Raw genomic sequence first — 25,324 nt, 5'->3', positions numbered from 1 at the left:
AGTGGGCAACAGTGAAGGCACTGCTGTCACTGTACATCTTCCCTGAGCAGCTTCTCACTGTCCGGTTTCCTGCGTTGTGCCGGGGTGACTCTGAGCTTTGGGGAAGTCTAATGGCTCCGTACAGCACAGGAAGAGAGTGGATGAAGAGTGGGTCAAGGTGAAGCCAACCAACGGCTCCTCTGTCAAACGTCATTGTTCTGATGAATTTGCCGTTTCTAAAAGGAGCAGCCAGCGCATGAATTATGCAGCACAACCTTTACGTTTTTTCTGCATCCACCCTCGGGCATTTTTCTTCTGTATGTAGCTACAGAAATGCCCTAGAAAGTGCACTGTGTAATTACAGTATTCCAAAGAAATGTTGATGGTAGTGAAAATTATATGATAGTAATGAAAATGATATAATAATGGGTTTATGCAGACACTAGCTACCAAGGAGTCAAGTCCTTAACAGACACATTTCTGTTGGAGATTAGCTCAATGGCAGGCCATTAGAGACTGGCCAGGGTGATTGTTCAAATCGAATCTGCTTTGTCATGTGAGCTAATCCTTGAAAACAATCCTGGTCAATGTATGGAGAAACCAGGTTATACAATCTAATAGCCTATTAGTCCGACAAATCACAAGAGTTTGGCATGCAGGAGTCAAGACTGGATGCTGAAGAGATTAACAAATAATAGAATACATCTGACTGCTAACTAGCATGCCTCATGGTAGGACGTTGTCTGGGATGTGGCTTTGGTATGAAAGGGGATTTCCAGACGCATATGAGAGAAGCGAAGAGGCAAAATTCTATTTGGCTGAATTTGCCGAAATAGTCATACCTGAACAGCAAACCTGGTTTTAAAAACAGATAAAGCAACACCTCACGGCACAACGTCTCTCCCCTATTTGACCTAAATATTTTGTGTTTACGTATTGATGAAATCAAATTGTATTTGTCACATACACATGGTTAGCCGATGTTAATGTGAGTGTAGTGAAATGCTTGTGCTTCTAGTTCCGACAGTGCAGTAATATCTAACAAATTCACAAAAACTACAGTTGAAGTGGGAAGTTCACAAACACTTAGGTTGGAGTCATTACAACTCGTTTTTCAACCACTCCACAAATTTCTTGTCACAAACTATAGTTTTGGCAAGTCGGTTAGGACATCGACTTTTTTTTTTACACAAGTAATTTTTCCAAACATTATTTACAGATTATTTCACTTATAATTCACCGTATCACAATTCCAATGGGTCAGAAGTTTACATACACTAAGTTGACTGTGCCTTTAAACAGCTTGGAAAATTCCAGAAAATGATGTCATGGCTTTAGAAGCTTCTGATAGGCTAGTTGACATCATTTGAGTCAATTGGAGGTGTACATGTGGATGTATTTCAAGGTCTACCTTCAAACTCAGTGCCTCTTTGCTTGACATCATGGGAAAATCAAAAGAAATCAGCCAAGACCTCAGAGAAAAGAATGTAGACCTCCACAAGTCTGGTTCATCCTTGGGAGTAATTTCCAAATGCCTGAAGGTACCACGTTCATCTGTGCAAACAATAGAACGCAAGTATAACACCATGGAACCACGCAGCTGTCATACCACTCAGGAAGGAGACGCGTTCTGTCTCCTAGAGATGAATGTACTTTGGTGCGGAAAGTGCAAATCAATCCCAGAGCAACAGCAAAGGACCTTGTGAAGATGCTATAGGAAACAGGTACAAAAGTATCTATATCCACAGTAAAACGAGGCCGCTCAGCAAGGAAGAAGCCGCTGCTCCAAAACCGCCAAAAAAAGCCAGACTACGGTTTGCAACTGCACATGGGGACAAAGTTTGTACTTTTTGGAGAAATGTCCTCTGGTCTGATGAAACAAAAATAGAACTGTTTGGTCATAATGACCAACGTTATGTTTGGAAGAAAAGGGGGGGGGGGGGGCTTGCAAGCCGAAGAACACCATCCCAACGTGAAGCACGGGGGTGGCAGCATCATGTTGTGTGGGTGCTTTGCTGCAGGAGGGACTGGTGCACTTCACAAAATAGATGGCATCATGAGGGATTATAATTATGGTGATATATTCAAGTAACATCTCAAGACATCAGTCAGGAAGTTAAAGCTTGGTCGCAAATGGGTCATCCAAATGGACAATGACCCCAAGCACTACTTCCAAAGTTGTGGCAAAATGGCTTAAGGACAACAAAGTCTAGGTATTGGAGTGGCCATCACATAGACCTCAATCCTATAGAGAATGTGTGGGCAGAACTGAAAAGGCGTGTGCGAGCAAGGAGGCCTACAAACCTGACCCAGTTACACCAGCTCTGTCTTGAGGAATGGGCCAAAATTCACCCAACTTATTGTGCGAGGCTAACCGGAACGTTTGACCCAAGTTAAACCATTTAAAGGCAATGCTACCAAATACTAATTGAGTGTATGTAAACTTCTGACCCACTGGGAATGTGATGAAAGAAATAAAAGCTGAAAGAAATAATTCTCTCTACTATTATTCTGACATTTCACATTCTTAAAATAAAGTGGTGATCCTAACTGACCTAAGACAGGGAATTTTTACTAGGATTAAATGTAAAAAATTTGAAAAAAAATGAATAAAAAAACGGCGTTTAAATGTATTTAACTAAGGTGTATGTAAACGTCTGACTTCAACTGTACCTTATACACACAAATGTAAAGATTGAATAAAAATATGTACATATAAATATATGGATGAGCGTTGTCCGTGCGGCATAGGCAAGATGCAATAGATGGTATGAAATACAGTATGTACATATGAGATTAGTAATGTAGGATATGTAAACATTATTAAAGAGGTATTATTTAAAGTGACTAGTGATACCTGGCCAGTGGCCAGTGATTTGGTTCTATATGTTGGCAGCAGCCATACAGTTAGTGATGGCTGTTTAACAGTCTAATGGCCTTGAGATAGAAGCTGTTTTTCAGTCTCTCGGTCCCAGCTTTGATGCACCTTTACTGACCTCGTCTTCTGGATGTCTTCTGGATGATAGTGGGGTGAACAGGCAGTGGCTCGGGTGGTTGTTGTCCTTGAGTCTTTTTGGCCTTCCTGTGACATCGGGTGCTGTTGGTGTTCTGGAGGGCAGGTAGTTTGCCCCCGGTGATGCGTTGTGCAGACTGCACTACCCTCTGGAGAGCCTTGCGGTTGAGGGCGGTGCAGTTGCCGTACCAGGCGGTGGTACTGCCCGACAGGATGCTCTCGATTGTGCATCTGTAAAAGTTTGAGGATTTTAGGTGACAAGCCACAGTTCTTCAGCCTCCTAAGTTTGAAGAGGCGCTGTTGCACCTTAACTACGCTGTCTGTGTGGGTGGACCATTTCAGTTTGTCCATGATGTGTACGCCGAGGAACTTTCTACCTTCTCCACTACTGTCCCATTGATGTGGATAGGAGGGTGCTCCCTCTGCTGTTTCCTGAAATCCACGATCATCTCCTTTGTTTTGTTGTCGTTAAGTGAGAGTTTGTTTTCCTGACACCACACTCTGAGTGCCCTCACCTCCTCCCTGTTGGCTGTCTTGTCGTTGTTGGTAATCAGGCCCACTACTGTTGTCATCTCAAACTTGATGATTGAGTTGGTGTTCATGGCCACGCAGTCATGGGTGAACAGGGAGTACAGGAGAGGGCTGAGTACGCACCCTTGTGGGGCCCCAGTGTTGAGGATCAGCGAAGTGGAGATGTTGTTTCCTACCTTCACCACATGGGGGCAGCCCGCTTAATGATGAGCTTGGAAGGTACTATGGTGTTGAATGCTGAGCTGTAGTCAGTGAACAGCATTCTTACATAGGTATTCCTCTTGTCTAGATGGGATAGAGCAGTGTGATGGCGATTGCATCGTCTGTGGACCAGTTGGGGTGCTATGCAAACTGAAGTGGGTCGAGATATGTAGCTATGTGCGCCATTTTAAAATTAATGTAGTTCTGTTATTGTCTATTAATGTTCTGTATTATGTCATGTTTTGTGTGGACCCCAGGAAGAGAAGCTGCTTCTTTCGCAACAGCTAATGGGGATCCTAATAAAATACCACACTGTATCAATGAAGCAGATCACTGTCATGCGTATGTGTTAATCCTCTAAATGGAGTCATGCTGAATGTAATCAGCTAAACTGGCACATATTGACTGACTCCTCTCATGCATAAGCCAACCTCCCTTAGACCGCTAGCTAGCCCCCCCCCGTCTGGATTATTATGTTAAGTGGTTAACACATTTAGGTTAATCATGCATCTCTTTGTGCTGCTAGAGTTGCTGCTCTGTTTAATCCAGAGACGCAGTGACCGAATTAGAGCAATCTATTGTTAAACGTGAAGAAAAATGTATGATTAAAGTCAAACTAACCCCTAAGCTTGATTTGTGATTCCAACTGACTGATATCAGGTCTATTCTTTCTCTGAAAGGGTACCACTATACACTGAGTGTACAAATATATTAGGAACACCTGCTCTTTCCATGACAGACTGACCAGGTGAATCCAGGGGTGAACGCTATGATACCTTATTGCTGTCACCTGTTAAAACCACTTCAATCAGTGTAGATGAAGCTGAGCACACAGGTTAACCTCTCTGTGGTATGTGACACACTCGCCAACAGCCAGTGAAATAGCAGGGCGCCAAATAAAATAAAAAATCGCATAATTCAAATTTCTCAAACATACAACTATTATATCCCATTTTAAAGATACACTTCTCGTTAATCCAACCACACTGTCCAATTTCAAAAAGGCTTTACGGCGAAAGCATAACATTTAGATTATGTTATGACAGCGCCTAGACAAGAAAAACCAGACAGCCATTTTCCAAGCAAGGAGAGGTGTCACAAAAACCACAAATACAGCTAAAATGAATCACTAACCTTTGATGATCTTCATCAGATGGCACTCATAGGACTTCATGTTACACAATACATGTATGTTTTGCTCGATAAAGTTCATTTTTATATCCAAAAACCCCATTTTACATTGGCGTGTAATGTTCAGAAATGTTTTGCCTCCCAAAACTTCCGGTGAATGAGCACATCAGTTTACAGAAATACTCATAAACGTTGATAAAATATACAACTGTTATTCAAAGAAGTATAGATAAACTTCTCCTTAATGCAACTGCTGTGTCAGATTTCAAAAAAGCTTTACGGCGAAAGCAAACTTTGCAATAATCTGAGTACAGCGCTCAGACACCAAAAGAAGCCATACAGATACCCGCCATTTTGGAGTCAACAGAAGTCACAAATAACATTATAAATATTCACTTACCTTTGATCTTCATCGGAATGCACTCCCAGGAATCCCAGTTCCAGAATAAATGTTTGTTTTGTTCGATAAAGTTCATCTTTATGTCCAATAACTCCATTTTGTTCGCGCATTCAGTGGAGTAATCCAAATGCACTGTGCTCGCGCAGTTAGTTCAGACAAAGTGAAAAAAGTTATATTACAGTTCGTAGAAACATGTCAAACGATGTACAGAATCAATCTTTAGGATGTTTTTATCATAAATCTTCCATAATATTCCAACCAGACGATTCCTTTGTCTTCAGAAATGAAAAGGAACACACCTAAATCTCACGGGAGCGCGTGGGATTGAGCTCATGTCATTTTCTCAGGCATCTGACTCCATATGCTCTTATTCTCTCCCCATTCACAGTGGAAGCATGAAACAACGTTCTAAAGACTGTTGACATCTAGTGGAAGCCTTAGGAAGTGCAAAATGACCCCATTGACACTGTGTATTAGATTGCCTATCACTTGAAAAACTATAATCCTCAGATTTCCTCACTTCCGGGCTGGATTTTTTCGCAGGTTTTTGCCTGCCATATGAGTTCTGTTATACTCACAGACATCATTCAAACAGTTTTAGAAACTTCAGAGTGTTTCCTATCCAAATCTACTAATAATATGCATATCCTACCTTCTGGGACTGAGTAGCAGGCAGTTTACTACGGGCACGCTTTTCATCCGGACGTCAAAATACTGCCCCCTACCCCGATGAAGTTAAAGAAGGATGTTTAAGCCTTGAGACATGGATTGTGTATGTGTGCCATTGAGGGTGAATGGGCAAGACAAAAGATTTTAGTGTCTTTGAACGGGGTATGGTAGTAGGTGACAGGCCCTCTGGTTTGAGTGTGTCAAGAACTGTAATTCTGCTGGGTTTTTCATGCTCAACAGTTTCCCTGTGTATCAAGAATGGTTCACCACCCAAAGGGCATGCAGCCAATTTGACACAACTGTGGGAAGCATTGGCATCGACATGGGCCAGCATCCCTGCGGAATGCCTTTGACATCTTGTGGAGTCCACACCCCAATGAATTGAGGCTGTTCTGAGGGCAAAGGGGGTGCAACTCAATAGTAGGAAGGTGTTCCTAATGGTTTGTAATGTGTAGTAATATGGTGATATTGCCTCTGCTTCTGGAAGGTCACCTGCGTACTGTGAGCCGTGCAATGTCATTTTGGTGGGACTTGTGCTGGGGTTGTCGTCTGTTGGCCAACGATGATAATTTTGTCTTTCCTGGGACACAGACCTTTGTCCTTGGAACATCAATTCAGAGTGGTGTTATCACCTTGGACTTGTCTATTCCTATCAGCATAGAGGCTAAGCAGGTCTATTGGGAGCCAACCCCATCCACTTCCCCACTGCACTGCTCTCTTAGGTCTGGCCTTGTCACAAGCATCACACAAACACACGGGCCTCACGTCCACTCACATATTAACACGGTAACAGAACAAGAGGAGGAACATTTCTGAAACGCAAGCTATTTTTCACATTGATCCTAAATGTGACTTCACATTGTAACTGGGGTGATCATTTCCAGATGGTTTGTCTTCTCGATGAAGCTTGGGTCATCACATGGTTCTTCCCATTTTCTTTCATTGATCCCTAATATTCTGAACCCATTCTCTCCATATATTCTAGTGAGTCTGTGGACAAAATTCAAACTAAAAAAGGGACACCGTATTTAAAGGAATGACTTAAGATAAATGTACTGAAAAGCCTATTGAATGAAAACTTCACGAGAAAATCTGTTGGCCAGTAAGTGGGAGTGTTTTCAGCAGTTGAATTACATTTGTTTAGCACGCACAAGGGAACCATCCCTGCAAAGCCCGTTAAGCACCTGCACAAGGTAAGTCTGAATACCAACTTACTGAGAAGTGAGTAGGAAAGGCATGTGTAATAATAGTGTTAATATCCTAAGTTGGAATCAGGCCCTGTGTGCATTGGGTTGAACATAGGCAGTAGAGTTGCTTAATAAAGATGCAGAACAATGTCAATTGGCAGCATTGTAGGGTGCAGGCTGCCAGACAGTTACAAGACAAGACTTGTTCTTACGTCTAGCTGCTTAATAATTCATCTATGGAGTGAAACTCATTTAACCACAACACATTTTCACTGACTCAAATCAGTATTGTAAATTAACATCTCCCTAGGCATTGGATACTTGCCATTGTCATGACGTTGCCTTCTTTGGGAACAGCGAGCACTATTCCCCCTACCTCTGCACCATCCCCCTACCTCTGTCTCTTTGTTACACTCAGGCTGCTGTGGTCAGAGAGGTCGTAAATTCCTGGAGGAGAATCCTGCCTCAGGGCCAGACAGTATAGACAAAGTGAGTTTTCATAGAGAGAACAAAGGAATTTCTTCCACCTCACAGAACTGGAGGTCCAAACAATATTTATGTTCTGGAGAATGTATAAAAGATCGGTGAAGAATCCAGCTACGAACTGGTCCGTTTGGTACAATTTTGTGAAACTCATGAGAGACTAGTAAATAAATGATTTTAAGGCAATTGATGTATGGATGACTCATAGTGAAGACTGGGTTCGTGCAGATAACCAACAATTTACGACGTTTGGAATGAGACTAACGTGAGGTAAAGAATAATTCATTAATCAGAAGACTAGGTGATCAGATATTAAAATATCTGAAAGTTATATTAGGAAAATTATAACTTTAATCTGAATATTTTCCTTGGTGCCCCGACTTCCTAGTTAATTACAGTTACGTGATTAAGTAGTTTAATCACGTAATAATAAATACAGAGAATTTTCGATAAAGATGAATCTTCAGTTTAATGATGCCAAAGACACGACACCAATCTGGGCTAGGAGTTCCAAGTTCCACTAATAACCCCTCTATATTACCAATATTATGCCTGGTACATTTTTCAATAAAGCATCTCTCATGAACACTAATGGGAAGATTATTCAGTGGAGGAATATTCAGCAAAGTGCATAAGGTAGTGTAGTCAGCGGAAGGATAAATACAGTATTCATACTGTAGCTTCAAAAAGACTAGCTGCTACACAGACAATCTAATCTTCATGTGTTTTCTTTTAGTCAAGTCCTATTTTTTTTTATCCATATGTACAATCAGCTCTCGCATAGAGTTAGACCTAAATTCCCTGTTTGGAGCATTTGAATTTGATTGCTGGGTTTTGATTGCTCAATGTGGTCACTAGGTTACATGATGATGTCCCAGAATCACCTGCTGTCCGCACCACAGAGGACTTGGTGGCAAGGGGTGTTTGACTTTCCCAATTCAACATTTAGAATATTCGGCTGTTGATGAAGACTTAAATTGGGAAGCCAATCAGAGCACAGGGGTGCTCTCCCCACAAGAAAATTAAAGTACATTTTGTCAGTCTACAGCGAGCTAAACGTTTTTGCGCCATTGTGTTTTCATCTTTAACCCTCCGAACCATCTATAGACTATTGTCTCTCATTAGGGCCACATTTGCTGTGAGCACACCAGACATGGCAGAGCTCAACGTTTCTGAAGATTGTGCAAAGCTTCCATCAAGGTAAAGAAATGGTGGTTATTTTGAAGAATCTCTGTTTGACACTTTTCCGTTTACTGAATGATTCCATGAGTTATTTCATAGTTTTGATGTCTCCACTATTATTCTACAATGTAGAAAATAATAAAAATAAAGAAAAACCCTTGAATGAGTAGGTGTGTCCAAACGTTTGATTGATACTGTATATATATTCTTATTTTTTGCTAGATAGTAAACATTAGCTAGTGTTAGTCGGTTGTACCTGTGCCAAAACTCTGGCATTTCTTATCCTATAGCTTGTTCTCCATTTTCTTTTAAAATCTTTAAAATGTTGTGCCAACATTTTTGAGCACTTATCTCCAAAACTTGTTTTCTTTTGGCTCTCTCTTGTTTCTCTGCAGCAGAATTGCAATACATATTGTATTGGCACCTAAGTATTGTGATAATATAGTTCTTGGCAATTCCAAGCCCTCATTAGGACAAAGGATGATATGGCAGCCACTTCTACACACAGAGGCAAATATTTGACTCTCTCAAACCCATCCTCGTTTTGTATTTAGGGAGCAGCTCAATATCAAGTAATTAGGGCTATGCCAATTGAGTATCCCCATGGTGCAGGGTTTCGTTTTAGGGAAGTCAACTTTACATGGAGACTGGAGACATCCTGCGATCCAAGTGTTTTTCTTGCAAGTTAAAGAAACAGAGGCAGCTGTTTTTTTGAAAGGTGTACTGAGGTTCTCAATGTTGAACCATACATGTACCAGGGGAAGTTTTGGGGGTCAGGCTCAAATAACTTGGTTTGGTTATAAGTGGAACTTGGAACTCCTAGCCTAGAATGGCAAGTATCCAACGCCTAGTGAGATGTTAATTTACAATACTGATTTGAGTCAGTGAAAATGTGTTGTGGTTAAATGAGTTTCATTCCATAGATGAATTATTAAGCAGCTAGATGTAAGAACAAGTCTTGTCTTGTAACTGTCTGGCAGCCTGCACCCTACAATGCTGCCAATTGACATTGTTCTGCATCTTTATTAAGCAACTCTACTGCCTATGTTCAACCCAATGCACATAGGGCCTGATTCCAACTTAGGATATTAACACTTTTATTACACATGCCTTTCCTACTCACTTCTCAGTAAGTTGGTATTCAGACTTACCTTGTGCAGGTGCTTAACAGGCTTTGATTTTCTCGTGAAGTTTTCATTCTATAGGCTTTTCAGTACATTTATCTTAATTAAGTCATCCCTTTAAATACGGTGTCCCTTTTTTAGTTTGAATTTTATCCACAGACTCACTAGAATATATGGAGAGAATGGGTTCAGAATATTAGTGCTCAATGAAAGAAATCCATCTAAATATATGCATATTCGTCTCTGTTTCAGCACCAATTGGTACATTTTAAAATACTCTGATGTTGTAGATTATTTAGGGTTAGGAAAGTATTTGTGAATAATAAAAAATAAAAAAAAAACGGTTAGGAGAGCCTTTTAAAAACATTCAGTTCTTCAACCCATGGTAATATTGGAAGATGAGTGTACATAGAATTATAATAGGGAGAATAGTGTACAATAGTAGGCTATACCCTTGTCTGTTACCTGCACTAACCATGGAACTGTGTGACGACACAGCCAAGTATTGTGCCATGCGTCGGGTTCAAACTGTTGCAGCTTGGTCTGCGCTCCGCTAAATAATTGAATTAGCCCACGTCTTTAAAAGAAGATATATATACTACCTTTCAAAAGTTTGGGGTCACTTAGAAATTTCCTTGTTTTTGAAAGAAAAGCAAAAATGTTGGTCCATACAAATAACATCAAATTGATCAGAAATACATTGTTGACATTGTTAATGTTGTAAATTACTATTGTAGCTGGAAACGGCAGATTCTTTAAGAAATATTTACATAGGCGTGCAGAGGCCCATTATCAGCAAACATCACTCCTGTGTTCCAATGGCATGTGTTAGTTTGAGAAACAGACGCCTCACAAGTCCTCAACTGGCAGCTTCATTAAATAATACCCACAAAACACCAGTCTCAACATCAACAGTGAAGAGACGACTCCGGGATGCTGGCCTTCTAGGCAGAGCTGCAAAGAAAAAGCCATATCTCAGACTGGCCAATAAAAAGAAGATTAAGATGGGCAAAAGAACACAGACACTGGACAGAGGAACTCTGCCTAGAAGGCCAGCATCCCAGAGTCATCTTCACTGTTCATGTTGAGACGGGTGTTTTGCGGATACTATTTATGAAGTTGCCAGTTGAGGACTTGTGGGGCGTCTGTTTCTCAAACTAGATACTCTAATGTACTTGACTTCTTGCTCAGTTGTGCACCGGGGCCTCCCACTCTTTTTATTCTGGTTAGAGCCAGTTTGCGCTGTTCTTTGAAGGGAGTAATACACAGTGTTGTCCGAGGTCTTCAGTTTCTTGACAATTTCTCGCATGGAATTGCCTTCATTTCTCAGAACAAGAATAGACTGACATGTTTCAGAAGAAAGGTCTTTGTTTCTGGCCATTTTGAGCCAGAAACCCACAAATGCCGATGCTCCAGATACTCAACTAGTCTAAGGAAGGCCAGTTGTATTGCTTCTTTAATCAGCAAAACAGTTTTTAGCTGTGCTAACATAATTGCAAAAGGGTTTTCTAATGATCAATTAGCCTTTTAAAATTATAAACTTGGATTAGCTAACACAACGTGCCATTGGAACACAGGAGTGATGTTTGCTGATTATTGGCCTCTGTATTCCATAAAACATTCTGCCCTTTCCAGCTACAATATTCATTTACAACATTAACAATGTCTACACTGTATTTCTGATCAATTTGATGTTATTTTAATGGACAAAAAATGTGTTTCTCTTTCAAAAACAAGGACATTTCTAAGTGACCCCAAACTTTTGAACGGTAGTGTATATCAACTGTTACTAATGATCCTCAGCAACAACCAGCTGAAGGGAACTAACAGTAAATTGACAGTTGAATGTGTGTGGTTATTAGGCCTACTGAGGGTCGATACTGATAGTTGCTAGTATTTAACATGATAGAAAAGAGGCGGGTTGGCCTATAAATAAGACATTCGAGACTGCCCCTCCCTGCAAGTTAAAAGGCTCTACAATTTAAATACTGCATAATGACACAACATTTCATAAACTTTACTGTGGGAAAGTTATGTTGATATGCTTCAGTTTGCTGCCATATGACTGATTTCACATTTGTCTCCAGCTATTATAAGGTAGAATTTATCTAAAACAACGGTCATTTATATTTACAATTCCCTTATCCAAACTGATTACTCATTTACCTAGCTCTTATCAAGTTGTAAGTTATAGTGCATGGAGAATGCTGTTATTTCTATCGAAAAAAAAGAGAGTATATACTTTTTCCACTTGTACTTGAAACCGGCAGGTTTGCTCGACTTCATTCATGGTTTCATCTTGGGTAAAGGTAGTGGAATTATTAGGGAATTAACTCCAGGTCAGAATCTGTAGACACACCCCCATCACACCTTAATTTATTCTATCTCCACCCCAAAAGAATAGCGGGTACATAGCATTCTATTAATGAGGGGAATAAAACTATTTCATACATTTTAGAATAAGGCTGTAACCTAACAATGTTTTTAAAAAGTCAAGGGTTGTGAATACTTTCCAAAGGCAGTGTTTAGACCCCTTGACTTTTTCCACATTTTGTAAGGTTACAGCCTTATTCTAAAATATCATTAATCTACACACAATACCCCATAATGACAAAACAAAAGACATGACATTTACATAAGTATTCAGACCCTTTACTTAGTACTCTGTGAAGCACCTTTTGGCAGTGATTACAGCGTTGATTCTTCCTCTCAAGCTCTGTCAGGTTGGTGCACAGCCATTTTCAGGTCTCTCCAGAGAGGTTAGTTCGGGTTCAAGTCCGGACTCTGGTTGGGCACTTCAGAGATTGTCCCAAAGCCACTCCTGCGTTGTCTTGGCTGTGTGCTTAGGGTCGTGGTCCTGTTGGAAGGTGAACCTTCGCCCTAGTCTGAGAACCTGCTCCAGAGCACTCAGGACTTCATCAAAGATCTCTCTGTACTTTGTTCAGTTCATCTTTCCCTCGATCCTGACTCGTCTCCCAGTCCCTGCCGCTGAAAGACATCCCCTCAGCATGATGCTGCCACCAATTTGATTTGATTTGACCACCATGCTTCACCGTAGGGATGGTACCAGGTTTCCTCCAGACATGACGCTTGGCATTCAGGACAAAGAGTTCCACCTTGGTTTCATCAGACCAGAAAATCTTGTTTCTCATGGTCTGATAGTCTTTAGGTGCCTTTTGGGCAAATCCAAGCGGGCTGTCATGTGCCTTTTACTGAGGACTGGCTTCGGTCTGGCCACTCTACCATAAAGGCCTAATTGGTGGAGGATTGCAGAGATGGTTGTCCATCTGGAAGGTTCTCCCATCTCCACAGAGGAACTCTTGAGCTCTATCAGTGACCATCGGGTTCTTGGTCATCTCCCTGACCGAGGCCCTTCTCCTCGGATTGCTCAGTTTGGCCGGGCGGCCAGCTCTAGGAAGAGTCTTGGTGGTTCCAAACTTCTTCCATTTAAGAATGATAGAGGCCACTGTAACAGAATCTTGTCTCAGAGCTCTACGGACAATTCCTTCGACCTCATGGCTTGGTGTTTGCATTGGCATGCACTGTCAACTGTGGGACCTTATGTAGACAGGTATGTGCCTTTCCAAGTTATGTCCAATCAATTGAATTTACCAAAGGGGGACTCCAAGTTATAGAAACATCTCAAGGATGATCAATGTAAACAGGATGCACCTGAGCTCAATTTCGAGTCTCATAGCAAAGGGTCTGAATACTTATATAAATAAGGTGCAAAAATGTCTAAACCTGTTTTCACTTTGTCATTAGGGGGTATTGTGTGTAGATTGCTGAATAAATTGTTTTATTTAATCAATTTTAGAATAAGGCTGTAACCTAACAAAATGTAGAAAAAGTCAAGGGGTCTGAATACTTTCCAAAGGCACTGTATTGTAGTTTGAAACATTTGCAATTTCTTTTCAAAGGGTAAAAATGTACTCTGTCATCCTCCAGGTATGTGGACGACGTGATATCAAGGATCGGCAGGATGTTTCCAGACATGTCGATTGAACTCTTCCGACCCAACGGGACGTCAGCAGTACTTCTGGTAAGATTCCTCATCACCACTGGGAATCCAACACTCCTCTGGTCCAAAACTGCTTCTCACACATTCAACATCTGACCAATTATTCAAGTTTGGAAGGCCACTCCCAATATAAATATATAAAAATGCTGACCAAGATGATATTTGCATGGAGTCAGCAATATCCACAAAAGAACATGCAAGCTATGCACCTAGTCCTCAGTTTTTTTCCTTCATCGGATACCAGGATGAGTGCAGCTTCCTGTCCATGACTGCTGTCCAAAAATACAGAACCAAGGAGCTATTATGCTGTGTGCATTCTGTGACAAGAAATCCATGATAGAGGAACACTGGTTAAGTTCCTTGACTAATGATTGTCATGTGTTGAAAGGGTACTGCACATCTGACTGTTCATGCAAGAGGTAGATTATAGAGAAACATCTTCAGTCCTCCTACCAACACTAGGTTCTCCCCAGCTCTGCTTTTGCTCTGAGTTGTATTTATACGAAGTGCTTAAGCATTCGAAGAAGACTTGAACTGTTCATAATTACAGGTAGTATTAATATTTAACATGGTTCCCTGGGATGTGTGGTGGAGCTCTGCTCTACAGCAGCTACCGTCTCTTACCACAAAAAGGACCCTACAAAGTCAGTGCTTCTGACTTTTTTTTATTTTACCAGGTAAGTTGACTGAGAACACATTCTCATTTACAGCAACGACCTGGGGAATAGTTTCAGGGGAGAGGAGGGGGATGAATGAGCCAATTGTTAGCTGGGGATGATTAGGTGGTCGTGATGGTAGGAGGGCCAGATTGGGAATTTAGCCAGGACACCGGGGTTAACACCCCTACAATAAGTGCAATGGGATCTTTAATGACCTCAGAGAGTCAAGACACCCGTATAACGTCCCATCCGAAAGACAGCACCCTACCAGGGCAGTGTCTGGGGCATTAGGATATTTTTTAGACCAGAGGAAAGAGTGCCTCCTACTGGCCCTCCAACACCACTTCCAGCAGCATCTAGTCTCCCATCCAGGGACTGACCAGGACCAACCCTGCTTAGCTTCAGAAGCAAGCCAGTAGTGGGATGCAGGGTGGTATGCTGCTGGCAATGTGTGAGGAACAGCACTCTGGTCAGTCTTGCTATTTTAATCATGACCGCCAGGTCGTCAGCACTCAGCACTTTGGCCTTCCCTTTAAGTATTTTTGTATTTTATTACAGATCCCCATTAGCTGTTGCCAAGGCTACTCTTCCTGTGGTCCAAACAAGATTAAGGCAATTACATACAAAATAATACAGTACATCACACAACACATTATTACACACTACTCTACCACAACATAAAATCCATAATACAGTAATATAACAATATTACAATGTAAGTGTGTGTAGAGTGCGTGTGTTAGCGTGTCTTCACAGTCCGCGCTGTTCTCCTTATGAGGTGTAGTTTTCTTTTTTGTCTTGCATTAGTTACAGTGCCTTCAGAAAAAAATAAAATAAATGACAAGCCGAAATGTCAATAAGTATTCAACCCCATTTATGGCAAGCCTAAATAAATTCAAGAGTAAAAATGTGCTTAACAAGTTGCAAGGACTCACTCTGTGTGCAATAATAGTGTTTAACATAATTTTTGAATCACTACCTCAACTCTGTACCCCACACATACAATTATCTGTAAGGTCCCTCAGTCGAGCAGTGAATTTCGAACAGATTCAACCACAAAGACCAACACATGGCCAAATCTAACTGGAGTTTATAGGAGGTTGGTGGCACCTTCATTGGGGAGGACAGGCTCGTGGTAATGGCTGGAGTGGAATGGTATCAAACACACAGTTTCCATGTGTTTGTCATTCCATTCGCTCCGTTCCAGCCGTTATTATGAGCCGTCCTCCCCTCAGCAACCTCCACTGGTGGAGTTGCTCATCAAGAAGACAGTGAATGTTCCTGAATGGTTGAGTTACAGTTTGACTTAAATCAGCTTGAAAATCTATGGGAAGACCTGAAAATGGGTGTTTAACAATGATCAACATTTGACAGAGCTTGAAGAATTTAGACAACAATAATGGCCAATTGTTGCACAATCCAGGTTTGTAAAGCCCCTAGAGACATACCCAGAAAGACTCACAGCTGTAATCACTACCAAAGGTGATTCAAACATGTATTGACTCAGGCGTGTGAATACTTATGTAATGAGATACTTATATATTCCATTTTGAATAAATTCACAAACATTTCTAAAAACATGTTTTCACTTTGTCATTATGGGGTATTGTATGTAGATGGTGGAGAAAACACAACAAAATGTGGGATAACTCAAGAGGTATGAATACTTTCTGAAGGCACTGTACTTGATGTGGAATAGAGTTCCTTGTAGTCATGGCTCTATGTAGTACTGTGCGTTTCCCATTGTCTGTTCTGGATTTGGGGACTGTGAAGAGATCTCTCATGGCATGTCTTGTGGGGTGTGCCTTGTGGGGTATGCATGTCTGAGCTGTGTGCTAGTCATTTAAACAGATAGCTTGGTACTTTCAACATGTCAATATCTCTAACAAAGATAAGTAGTGATGCAGTCACTCTCCTCTACTTTGAGCCAGGAGAGATTGACAGGCATGTTATTGATGTTAGCTCTGTGTGTGCATTTAAAGGGCCAACCGTGCTGCTCTGAGCCAACTGTAATTTGCCTATGTCCTTCTTTGTGGCACTTGACCATATGACTGGGCAGTAGTCCAGGTGCGACAAAACTAGGGCCTGTTGGACTTGTTTTGTTGATAGCGATGTCAAGCAAGCAGAGCAGCATTTTATTACGGACAGACCTCTCCCACTCTTAGCTACCCATCAATACATTTTGACCATGACAGTTTACAATGCAGGGCTGAGCCAAGCAGTTTAGTCTCCTCAACTTGCTCCATTTCCACATTATTCATTACAAGATTCAATTGAGGTTTTGGATTTAGTGAATGATTTGTCACAAATACAATGCTATTAATGTTTTTATATTTAGGACTAAAACTGACTGCAGCTCTTTGTAGCCCATAAGACTTCTGAACAGTTAATCTAATGGCTACCCGGACAATTTACATTGACCCCCTTTATTATTTATTTATTTATCTTAATTGGTTTCAACTGACTCCCTTGAACTGGCTGTATGCACTCACTAGATCGGGGGGGCAAAGTACGGCCCACGAGACATGAAAAAATATATATATCATTTTACCACTTTTTTCCCCCCAATTTCAGGGTATCCAATTGGTAGTTAGTCTTGTCCCATCGCTGCAACTCCCATACGGACTCGGGAGAGGGGAAGGTCAAGAGCCGTGCGTCCTCTGAAACACGACCCAGCCAAGCCGCATACTCGCACATAGACACACTTTACATATGCACTGCTTCTTGACACAATGCACGCTTAACCCGGAAGCCAGCCGCACCAATGTGTTGGAGGAAACACCGTATACCTGGCGACAGTGTCAGCGTGCATGCGCCCGGGCCGCCACAGGAGTCGCTAGAGCGCGATGGGACAAGGAAATCTCGGCCTGCCAAACCCTCTCCTAACCCGGACAATGCCAATTGTGCGTCGCCTCATGGGTCTCCCAGCCACGGCCAGCTGTGAGACAGCATCGACGCATCAAATCAAAGTTTATTTGTCACGTGCGACAAATACAACAGGTGTAGACCTTACAGTGAAATGCTTACTTACAGCCTCTAACCAATAGTGCAAAAAAGGTGTTAGGTGAACGAACAATAAGTAAGTAAAGAAATAAAACAACAGTAAAAAGACAGGCTATATACAGTAGCGAGGCTACATACAGACACCGGTTAGTCAGGCTGATTGAGGTAGTATGTACATATGGTTAAAGTGACTATGCATATATGAGCACACAATGCAAATAGTCCGGGTAGCCATTTGATTATCTGTTCAGGAGTCTTATGGCTTGGGGGTAGAAACTGTTGAGAAGCCTTTTTGTCCTAGACTTGGCACTCCGGTTCCGCTTGCCATGCGGTAGTAGAGAGAACAGTCTATGACTGGGGTGGCTGGGGTCTTTGACAGTTTTTATGGCCTTCCTCTGACACCGCCTGGTGTAGAGGTCCTGAATGACAGGCAGCTTAGCCCCAGTGATGTACTGGGCCGTACGCACTAACCTCTGAAGTGCCTTGCGGTCAGAGGCCGAGCAATTGCCGTACCAGGCAGTGATGCATCAAGCACTGCAATGCAGTGTCTTAGACCTCTGCGCCACTCGGAAGGCCCCCATAAATTGATTTTAACAAATAATTAGTCCCCCAAAAAATGCGTCCCTCCGTTGAATTTCAAAATCCAATGTGGCCCTCGAGCAAAAAAGTTTGCCCACCCCTTTTTTTTATTTTATTTATTTATTTATTTATTTTTTTTATTTAATTTTTTATTTATTTTTTAGTCACCCCTGAACTAGACTCTACTCACACATACTACACTGACACTCCAACACACACGCACATGCATATTGACGCCATGCACATACATACTCACACATAGACACACTTTACATATGCTGCTGCTACTCTGTTTATAATGTATCCTGATTGCCTAGTCACGTTTACCCCTACCAACATGTACATACTGTGTTACTTCAGTTACCTCAACTACCTCGTACCACTGCACATTGACTCGGTACTGGTACTCCTTGTTTATAGCCTTGTTATTTTTCTTATTGTTACTATTTCCTTTTTTTATTTAGCATTTCATTGGAAAGACTACACCTGTTGTTTTCGGTGCATCTAACAATACAATTTGATTTGATTTGTTAAGTGTTGCAGTGATTTTACTTGTTGTGGTTGATGTGTATAGTGTTGAGTCATCAGCATACATAGACACACAGGCTTTACTCAGTGCCAGTGGCAGGTCATAAGTAAACATTTAAAAAAGTAAGGGGCCTAGACAGCTGGCCTGGGTAATGCCTGACTCTACCTGGATTATGTTGGAGAGGATTCCATTAAAGAACACCCTCTGTGTTCTGTTGGACAGGTAACTCTCCATCCACGATATAGCAGGGAATGTTAAACCATAACACATACAGTACTTTTTTCCAGCAGCACATTTTGATCGATAATGTCAAAAGCTGCACTGAAGTCTAACATAACAGCTCCCACAATCATCTTATTATCAATTTCTTTCAGCGAATCATCAGTCATTTGTGTAAGTGCCGTACATGTTGAGTTCCCTTCCCTATAAGCATGCTGAAAGTCTGTTAATTTGTTTACCGTGAAATACACTGAACAAAAATATAGACAGAACATTTAAAGTGTTGGTCCCATGTTTCATGAGCTGAAATAAAAGATCCCAGAAATGTCCCATATGCACAAAAGCTTATTTCTCTCAAATGTTGTGCACAAATTAGTTTACATCCATGTTAGTGAGCATTTCTCCTTTGCCAAGATAATCCATCCACCTGACAGGTGTGGCATATCATGAAGCTGAGTAAACAGCATGATCAGCACACAGGTGCACCTTGTGCTGGGGACAATAAAAGGTCACTCTAAAATGTGCAGTTTTGTTACACAACACAATGCCACAGATGTCTCACATTTTATAGGAGTGTGCAATTGGCATGCTGACTGCAGGAATGTCCACGAGCTGTTGCCAGATAATTGAATGTTCATGTTTCTACTATAAGCCGCCTCCAACGTCGTTTTATAGAATTTGGCAGTACATCCAACCGGCCTCACAATCTTAGACCAAGTGTAACCACGCCAGCCCAGGGCCTCCACATCCGGCTTCTTCACCTGCGGGATCGTCTGAGACCAGCCACCCGGACAGTTGATGCAACTGTGGGTTTTCCCAACCAAATCATTTCTGCACAAACTGTCAAACCGTCTCAGGGAAGCTCATCTGTGTGATCGTCATCCTCACCAGGGTCTTGACCTGACTGCAGTTCAGCGTTGTAACCAACTTCAGTGGGCAAATGCTCACCTTCACTGGCCACTGGCATGCTGGAGAAGTGTGCTCTTCATGGATGAATCCTGGTTTCAGCTGTACCGGGCAGATGGCAGACATGGTGTCGTCTGGGCGAGCGGTTTGCTGAAGTCAATGTTGAGAACAGTGTGGTGGGGTATGGTATGGGCAGGCATAAGCTATGGCAATTTGAATGCACAGAGATCCTGAGGCCCATTGGCATGCCATACATTCACTGCCATCACCTTATGTTTCAGCATGATAATGCACAGCCCAATGTCTCCAGGATCTGTACAGAATTTCTGTAATCTGAAACTGTCCCAGTTCTTCCATGGCCTGCATACTCACCAGACATGTCACCCGTTGAGCATGTTTGGGATGCTCTGGATTGACGTGTACGACAGCGCGTTCCAGTTCCCACCAACGTCCAGCAACCACTCACAGCCATTGAAGAGCAATGGGACAACATTCCACAGGCCACAATCAACAGCCTGGTCAACTACGCAATGGAGATGTCATACTGCATGAGGCTAATGGTGGTCACACCAGATACTGACTGGTTTTCTGATCCAGGCCCCTACATTTTTTTTTACAGTTTTTGTGGCCAACAGATGCATACCTGTATTCTCAGTCGTGTGAAATCCATAGATTAGGGCCTAATTTATTTCTTTAAATTGCCTGATTTCCTTATATGAACCGTAACAGTAAAATCTTTGAAGTTGTTGCGGTTATATTTTTGTTCAGTGTAGCATTGAATCTAGCTGACCGGTGGCTTCAACCATTTGTCTGTGTCTTTGCTCAATGATGCTAAGATCCCTTCATGCGCCAGTACTGTGTCCAAGGAGAGGCAGAAAGAGAGAGGCTGGCAGGGGAGAGAAAGCGACAGGAAGATTACAAATACGCCATCCAAATAATGCATATAAACCCCGGATTGCTATGTATTGGCCAGTGAGAGGCTTTGAAGCCACCGGTCAGCCATATTGGCACTCCTCAGTAGGAACAGTCCTCCATAGGAATGAATGGAATTCAATCAAATTATTTGTTGTTGTGGTGGGGAGAGTAACATTAGAAGATTCTAAAAATGATACTTTAAGGAACATTTTTGTATGTATTCTTTTTAATGTTTAGCTCAAGATCATTTTAAAGTATGCATTGTCTGTAATGTAATAAACATCGCAAAAACAATTCTAGACATAAATGCATTTCTATAGCTTCCATCATTTGTTGTACAATAATGTGGAAGTGCCAAGATGGAGTCGCGGTTGCTTTAAAACAGAGCCCCCTGTCAGTCATCTAATGTATATATAAATCAGTGCTCCATCCCCACCAACAGGGGTTCACTGGCTCACAGATGGCCCAGTTGGCAGGCTGGCAGCCCAGCCAGATCCAGTTCTACTCCCAGCCCTGTCCTCCATAGTATACCCAGGCCTCATTACCTCACCACCACCGTCACTGGCACAGCAGAGCTCAAAAGAACACAGTCATTTTAATACAAGCAACCCAAATGCCAGTTTCTTGCAGATGCATTTGTTAATGGACTGTTAGTTTTGTAACAATCATTGTGTGTGTGTTTGGCCACTGTTAAAGTTAATAATTTGTCCATCCCTTAAAGTGGGTTGTAAGGGATGGACAATCATTTTTGCGTCGCCCATCAAAGTACAATGTACTTCATTGTCAGCCGATTTTTAAAGAGAGGTTAGCTTTCGAAAAGCCCAGAATGTACGAATTAACGATTTACAAAACTGAAGGTCTTGCCTTTTGCGGTGGCGTGTCCTTGAAGGAATTTAGTGAAGAGGGGTGCACTATTGTAGAACATGACTGACAACTGACAAGCGTGTGTTCTGCTAAGGGATATCAATAGCATATAGGAACAAAGTCTACCAGGTCACCATGGGTCTCATCTGGTAACCTGTAATAGAAAATGAAAGGCCCTGTTTGTGCTGTGTTACTCGCTCTCCCCCTTTCTCTCTCTCTTCTCTCCCCATCCTCCCTTTCTCTCGTTTTCCCCTTCTCTCTCACCCCCATTTTCTTTCTCTCTCGCCCCATTTTCTCTTTCTCTCTCACCCCCTTTTCTCTCTTTCTCTCTCGCTCATTCATCCACCCTCTCTCTCTCCCTGTCTCTCGCTCTCTCTTTCTCACTCTCACATTCTGTGTTTGTAAACGGCGTCAGCAGCAAGAGGGAATGCAGCGTTAATTGGGGCGGTTGATTGAGGTCAGAGGAAAGGCTCAGCGCATGTAATCCCCTTCAGTGGCAGGCGAAGGCTAAAGGCGTCCACAGGCTTCCCATCCGAAACTGTTCGGAACAGTTCATGCATATATTATGATGACATTTTGTGACATTTTTGCTCGGTTTGGTCTTGGGCAAGGGATTTTTGGGCTGTTCGTGTACATTACATATTTTCTCGAGGCAAGACTACGCCCCTTCGTCAGTAATTGGTCAACAGCAGGGATTCTACAATAAAGTGTTGTCATTCAACGATAGTTTTCATGGACATTTTTTCACTTGAGAAATATTACACCGAACATCTTAGTTACAGTATCTTCAGAAAGTACCTTTTCCACATTTTGTTGTGTTACAGCCTGAATTAGAAATTTATTTAATGTAGATTTTCTGACACTAGCCTACACACAATCGGGCTGTCCCCGACAACAGCAACAAATATTAGTCGACAGAGAGTCATCTGTTCCTTCGCCCAATCGATTGGTCGACATTTTACAATACAGTCAACTACATGTAGGCTACTGAGCTTGTTTGATGCTTTAAGCACTGCGATGAAAAATGAAGATACAAATTTCTAAAGAGGGGGAGCCAGAGATCAATATAGCCTAACCAGAAGGAAAAAAACCTGTTCCCTACCCTCCTCTTCCCCTTGCCCGCTGCTGCTGGCCTTCACAGATTCTGCCGTTAAACTCCAGAAGGTGCGGGTAATGGACTACACCATCAGTTGGCAACGTTTTCCATTTGGTGTGCCAAGTTATCGTACCATTTCTACTGACCTGCGTGCCAGTTATTTTAGACGCAGCTTCCTGCAGTTATACTGCACTCTAACTGTAGTTATATTGCAATTATACTGCACTCTGACTGCAGTCTTTTTTCGTGAGGGAAATTATACAAATCTAAATGTAACTTCTGTTGCCATTGCCAATATTTAACAATAGCCTACATAAAGCCAACAAATAAAAACATTACAGCCCGCAAGTATAAAATATCCTGATTTTAAAATATCCTAATCATCACATTGGCTACGCGTGGCCAATCTGCCAGGAACTCGAAACATTGTATTAACTTGGTCTGGCATGAAGCTTGTGCTAGCAAACTTGCAACTTTGTATAAAATATTCTGGGCCCTCAGAGTTTCCTGTGCCAGTGAGCTCCAGACAGACACTGCTGTAGGCTGTTTACGCAAGGGATAAGAAGTAATCAGGTAGGCCTATTTTATGAAGTTTCCACCAGTTTTTCCCCTATTCATGCTGTTTACTTGCTGTTTGAGGTAAAGAAAACATTACTTTGAGAACCTCCACAATGATGGTGAGTTAAGACAATCAGAAATAGTATCAGATACCCAAATGGGCACATTTATAGGGCTACATTTGCGCGCAGGCCAGGTAGACTAGTACTACTTCTATATGCAAAAGTACACTTTTTTTCTGACAAGTGTAGTCTAGGTTGTGCGCTCTGCAAACGTGTCCACTCCTACAATGACAACTTTAAAACTGATACATTAATATATTGAATGCATTAACATAATTACCTTAACCAAACAAACATTGTAGATGATAAATGATGGGAATTAATGGTAAATGTACTACTGGTGATACTGGTGTGCCCTCCCAATGGATTAGTCCACTGACAGGCGTGAATCAGACAGGTGTCTCAAGTGCCATAATGCCTTTAAATAAATTTGCCACTTCTCGACTAAAAAAACCTTAGGCTGTTGGTCAACCATCAACAAAACAATCGACCAGTTCACTAAATGTGGTCAGCCCTAACACACCTCATAGTGTCAAAGTGGACTGGTCGATTGCGCACAACAGTAAACAGATAATCTCATAGATAACCTCACCTGAATACCATATTCATAATGTATCAAATATTGGTATAAGATACAGTAATTGTGTGACGTTGTAACTTTGCTCATACTAACTTGTTTAATTGTATAACTATAAGCTAGACAAGGCCTGTCCACATGTTCCATTTGTACATATTTCTCTTACCGACAGTGGCGTTATTTTTTTGGTTGTTTTATTCAAGCATGCTTACACCCAACAGAAGACTCCACTCTTACCTCCTCTCTAGTGGGTCAAAATGGCAGACTTGGCACAGAGTAACAGTTGGAGTTCTACCCTGTTACTGTCATTTTGAGCTATGGCTAGGTTAAGCAAAGCTTATATTTTATTGAGATATTTCAAGTGTCTTTTTCATGCATTTCTAAATCAAGCCTGTGTTTTATGAACTGATTCTGGAGTGTCTTTTTCATGCATTTCTAAATCAAGCCTGTGTTTTATGAACTGATTCTGGAGTAACTCTGAACCTCATAGTTATTTATCTAGTTTAAAACGGGTCCGAAGAACCTCAAAAAGAAAAAAATACACTACATGACCAATACAAATTAATAAACAATTAAAAGCTGAAATGTCTTGAGTCAAGTATTCAACCCCTTTGTTATGACCAGCCTAAATAACTTCAGGAGTAAAAATGTGCTTAACAAGTCCCATAAGTTACATGGACTCACACTGTGTGCAATAATAGTGTTTAGATATCCAGTATGAGGGTTGGCACTTAGGTTAGAATGAAAGGCGGCCGGTGCGTGGAGGAGTTCAAAAAGTACTCGCACTCAAAACCATGACAAGGAATAACCCAAGGAGTCCGAGATGATGTAAAAAATAATGTAATTAATTGTATCCATGCTCGAAATAATACATAAAGTGCAAGGTGCTAAATAGAATGAAAAGGGAACAGAGCATACGCTTCGGCCTTATGCCTTCATCAGAGCTGTAGAAACAAATTAAGAAGACAAGTACTTAAGAAGACACACCTGCTGTGCGTAACAGGCGCAGGCCGATAGTTGATTAGAGACTGGGGAATCGGAAGTCAATGCATATTAACAAGGAATATATAGAAGAGTATCAAAAATTGGCAATTCAAATGTCACATATAATTGGAAAGAGACAACAGTCTGGGCTATATAATATCAGAAGCAATAGATATGAAATACTCAAGTAGGCGAAACATTTCTTTGTACAGCACTGTCGTAGGCATAAGGCCAAAACGTATGCTCCGTTCCTTTGTCATTTTGTTTAGCACCTTGCACTTACACCTTTTTTAATATTTCGAGCATGGATTCAATTAATTATATTATTTTTTTCCATTGCGACCTCCTTGGGTTATCCCTTTTCATGCTTTTGGGTGCGAGTACTCTTTGAATGATGTTCCAAAACATGCATATTGTTTGAAATAAGACACTAAAGTAAAACTGCAAAAAAT

General features: G+C 41.5%; 1 protein-coding gene across 3 annotated transcripts in view; it reads left to right on the top strand.

Moving 5' to 3' along the window:
* med27 (mediator complex subunit 27) overlaps positions 1 to 25,324 on the top strand; it is a 90,894-nt gene that overhangs the window by 44,922 nt on the left and 20,648 nt on the right. For all 3 annotated transcript variants that reach the window (XM_045706680.1, XM_045706681.1, XM_045706682.1), the window contains exon 4: positions 13,849 to 13,942. In XM_045706680.1, the coding sequence (XP_045562636.1) occupies positions 13,849 to 13,942 (94 nt within the window). The remainder of the gene's footprint in view (positions 1 to 13,848; positions 13,943 to 25,324) is intronic.

Source organism: Salmo salar, chromosome ssa24 (assembly GCF_905237065.1).
Source record: "Salmo salar chromosome ssa24, Ssal_v3.1, whole genome shotgun sequence".
Lineage (NCBI taxonomy): Eukaryota > Metazoa > Chordata > Actinopteri > Salmoniformes > Salmonidae > Salmo > Salmo salar.
Note: the sequence above shows the minus strand (reverse complement) of the source record. Positions and strands in the feature narration are given on the sequence as shown.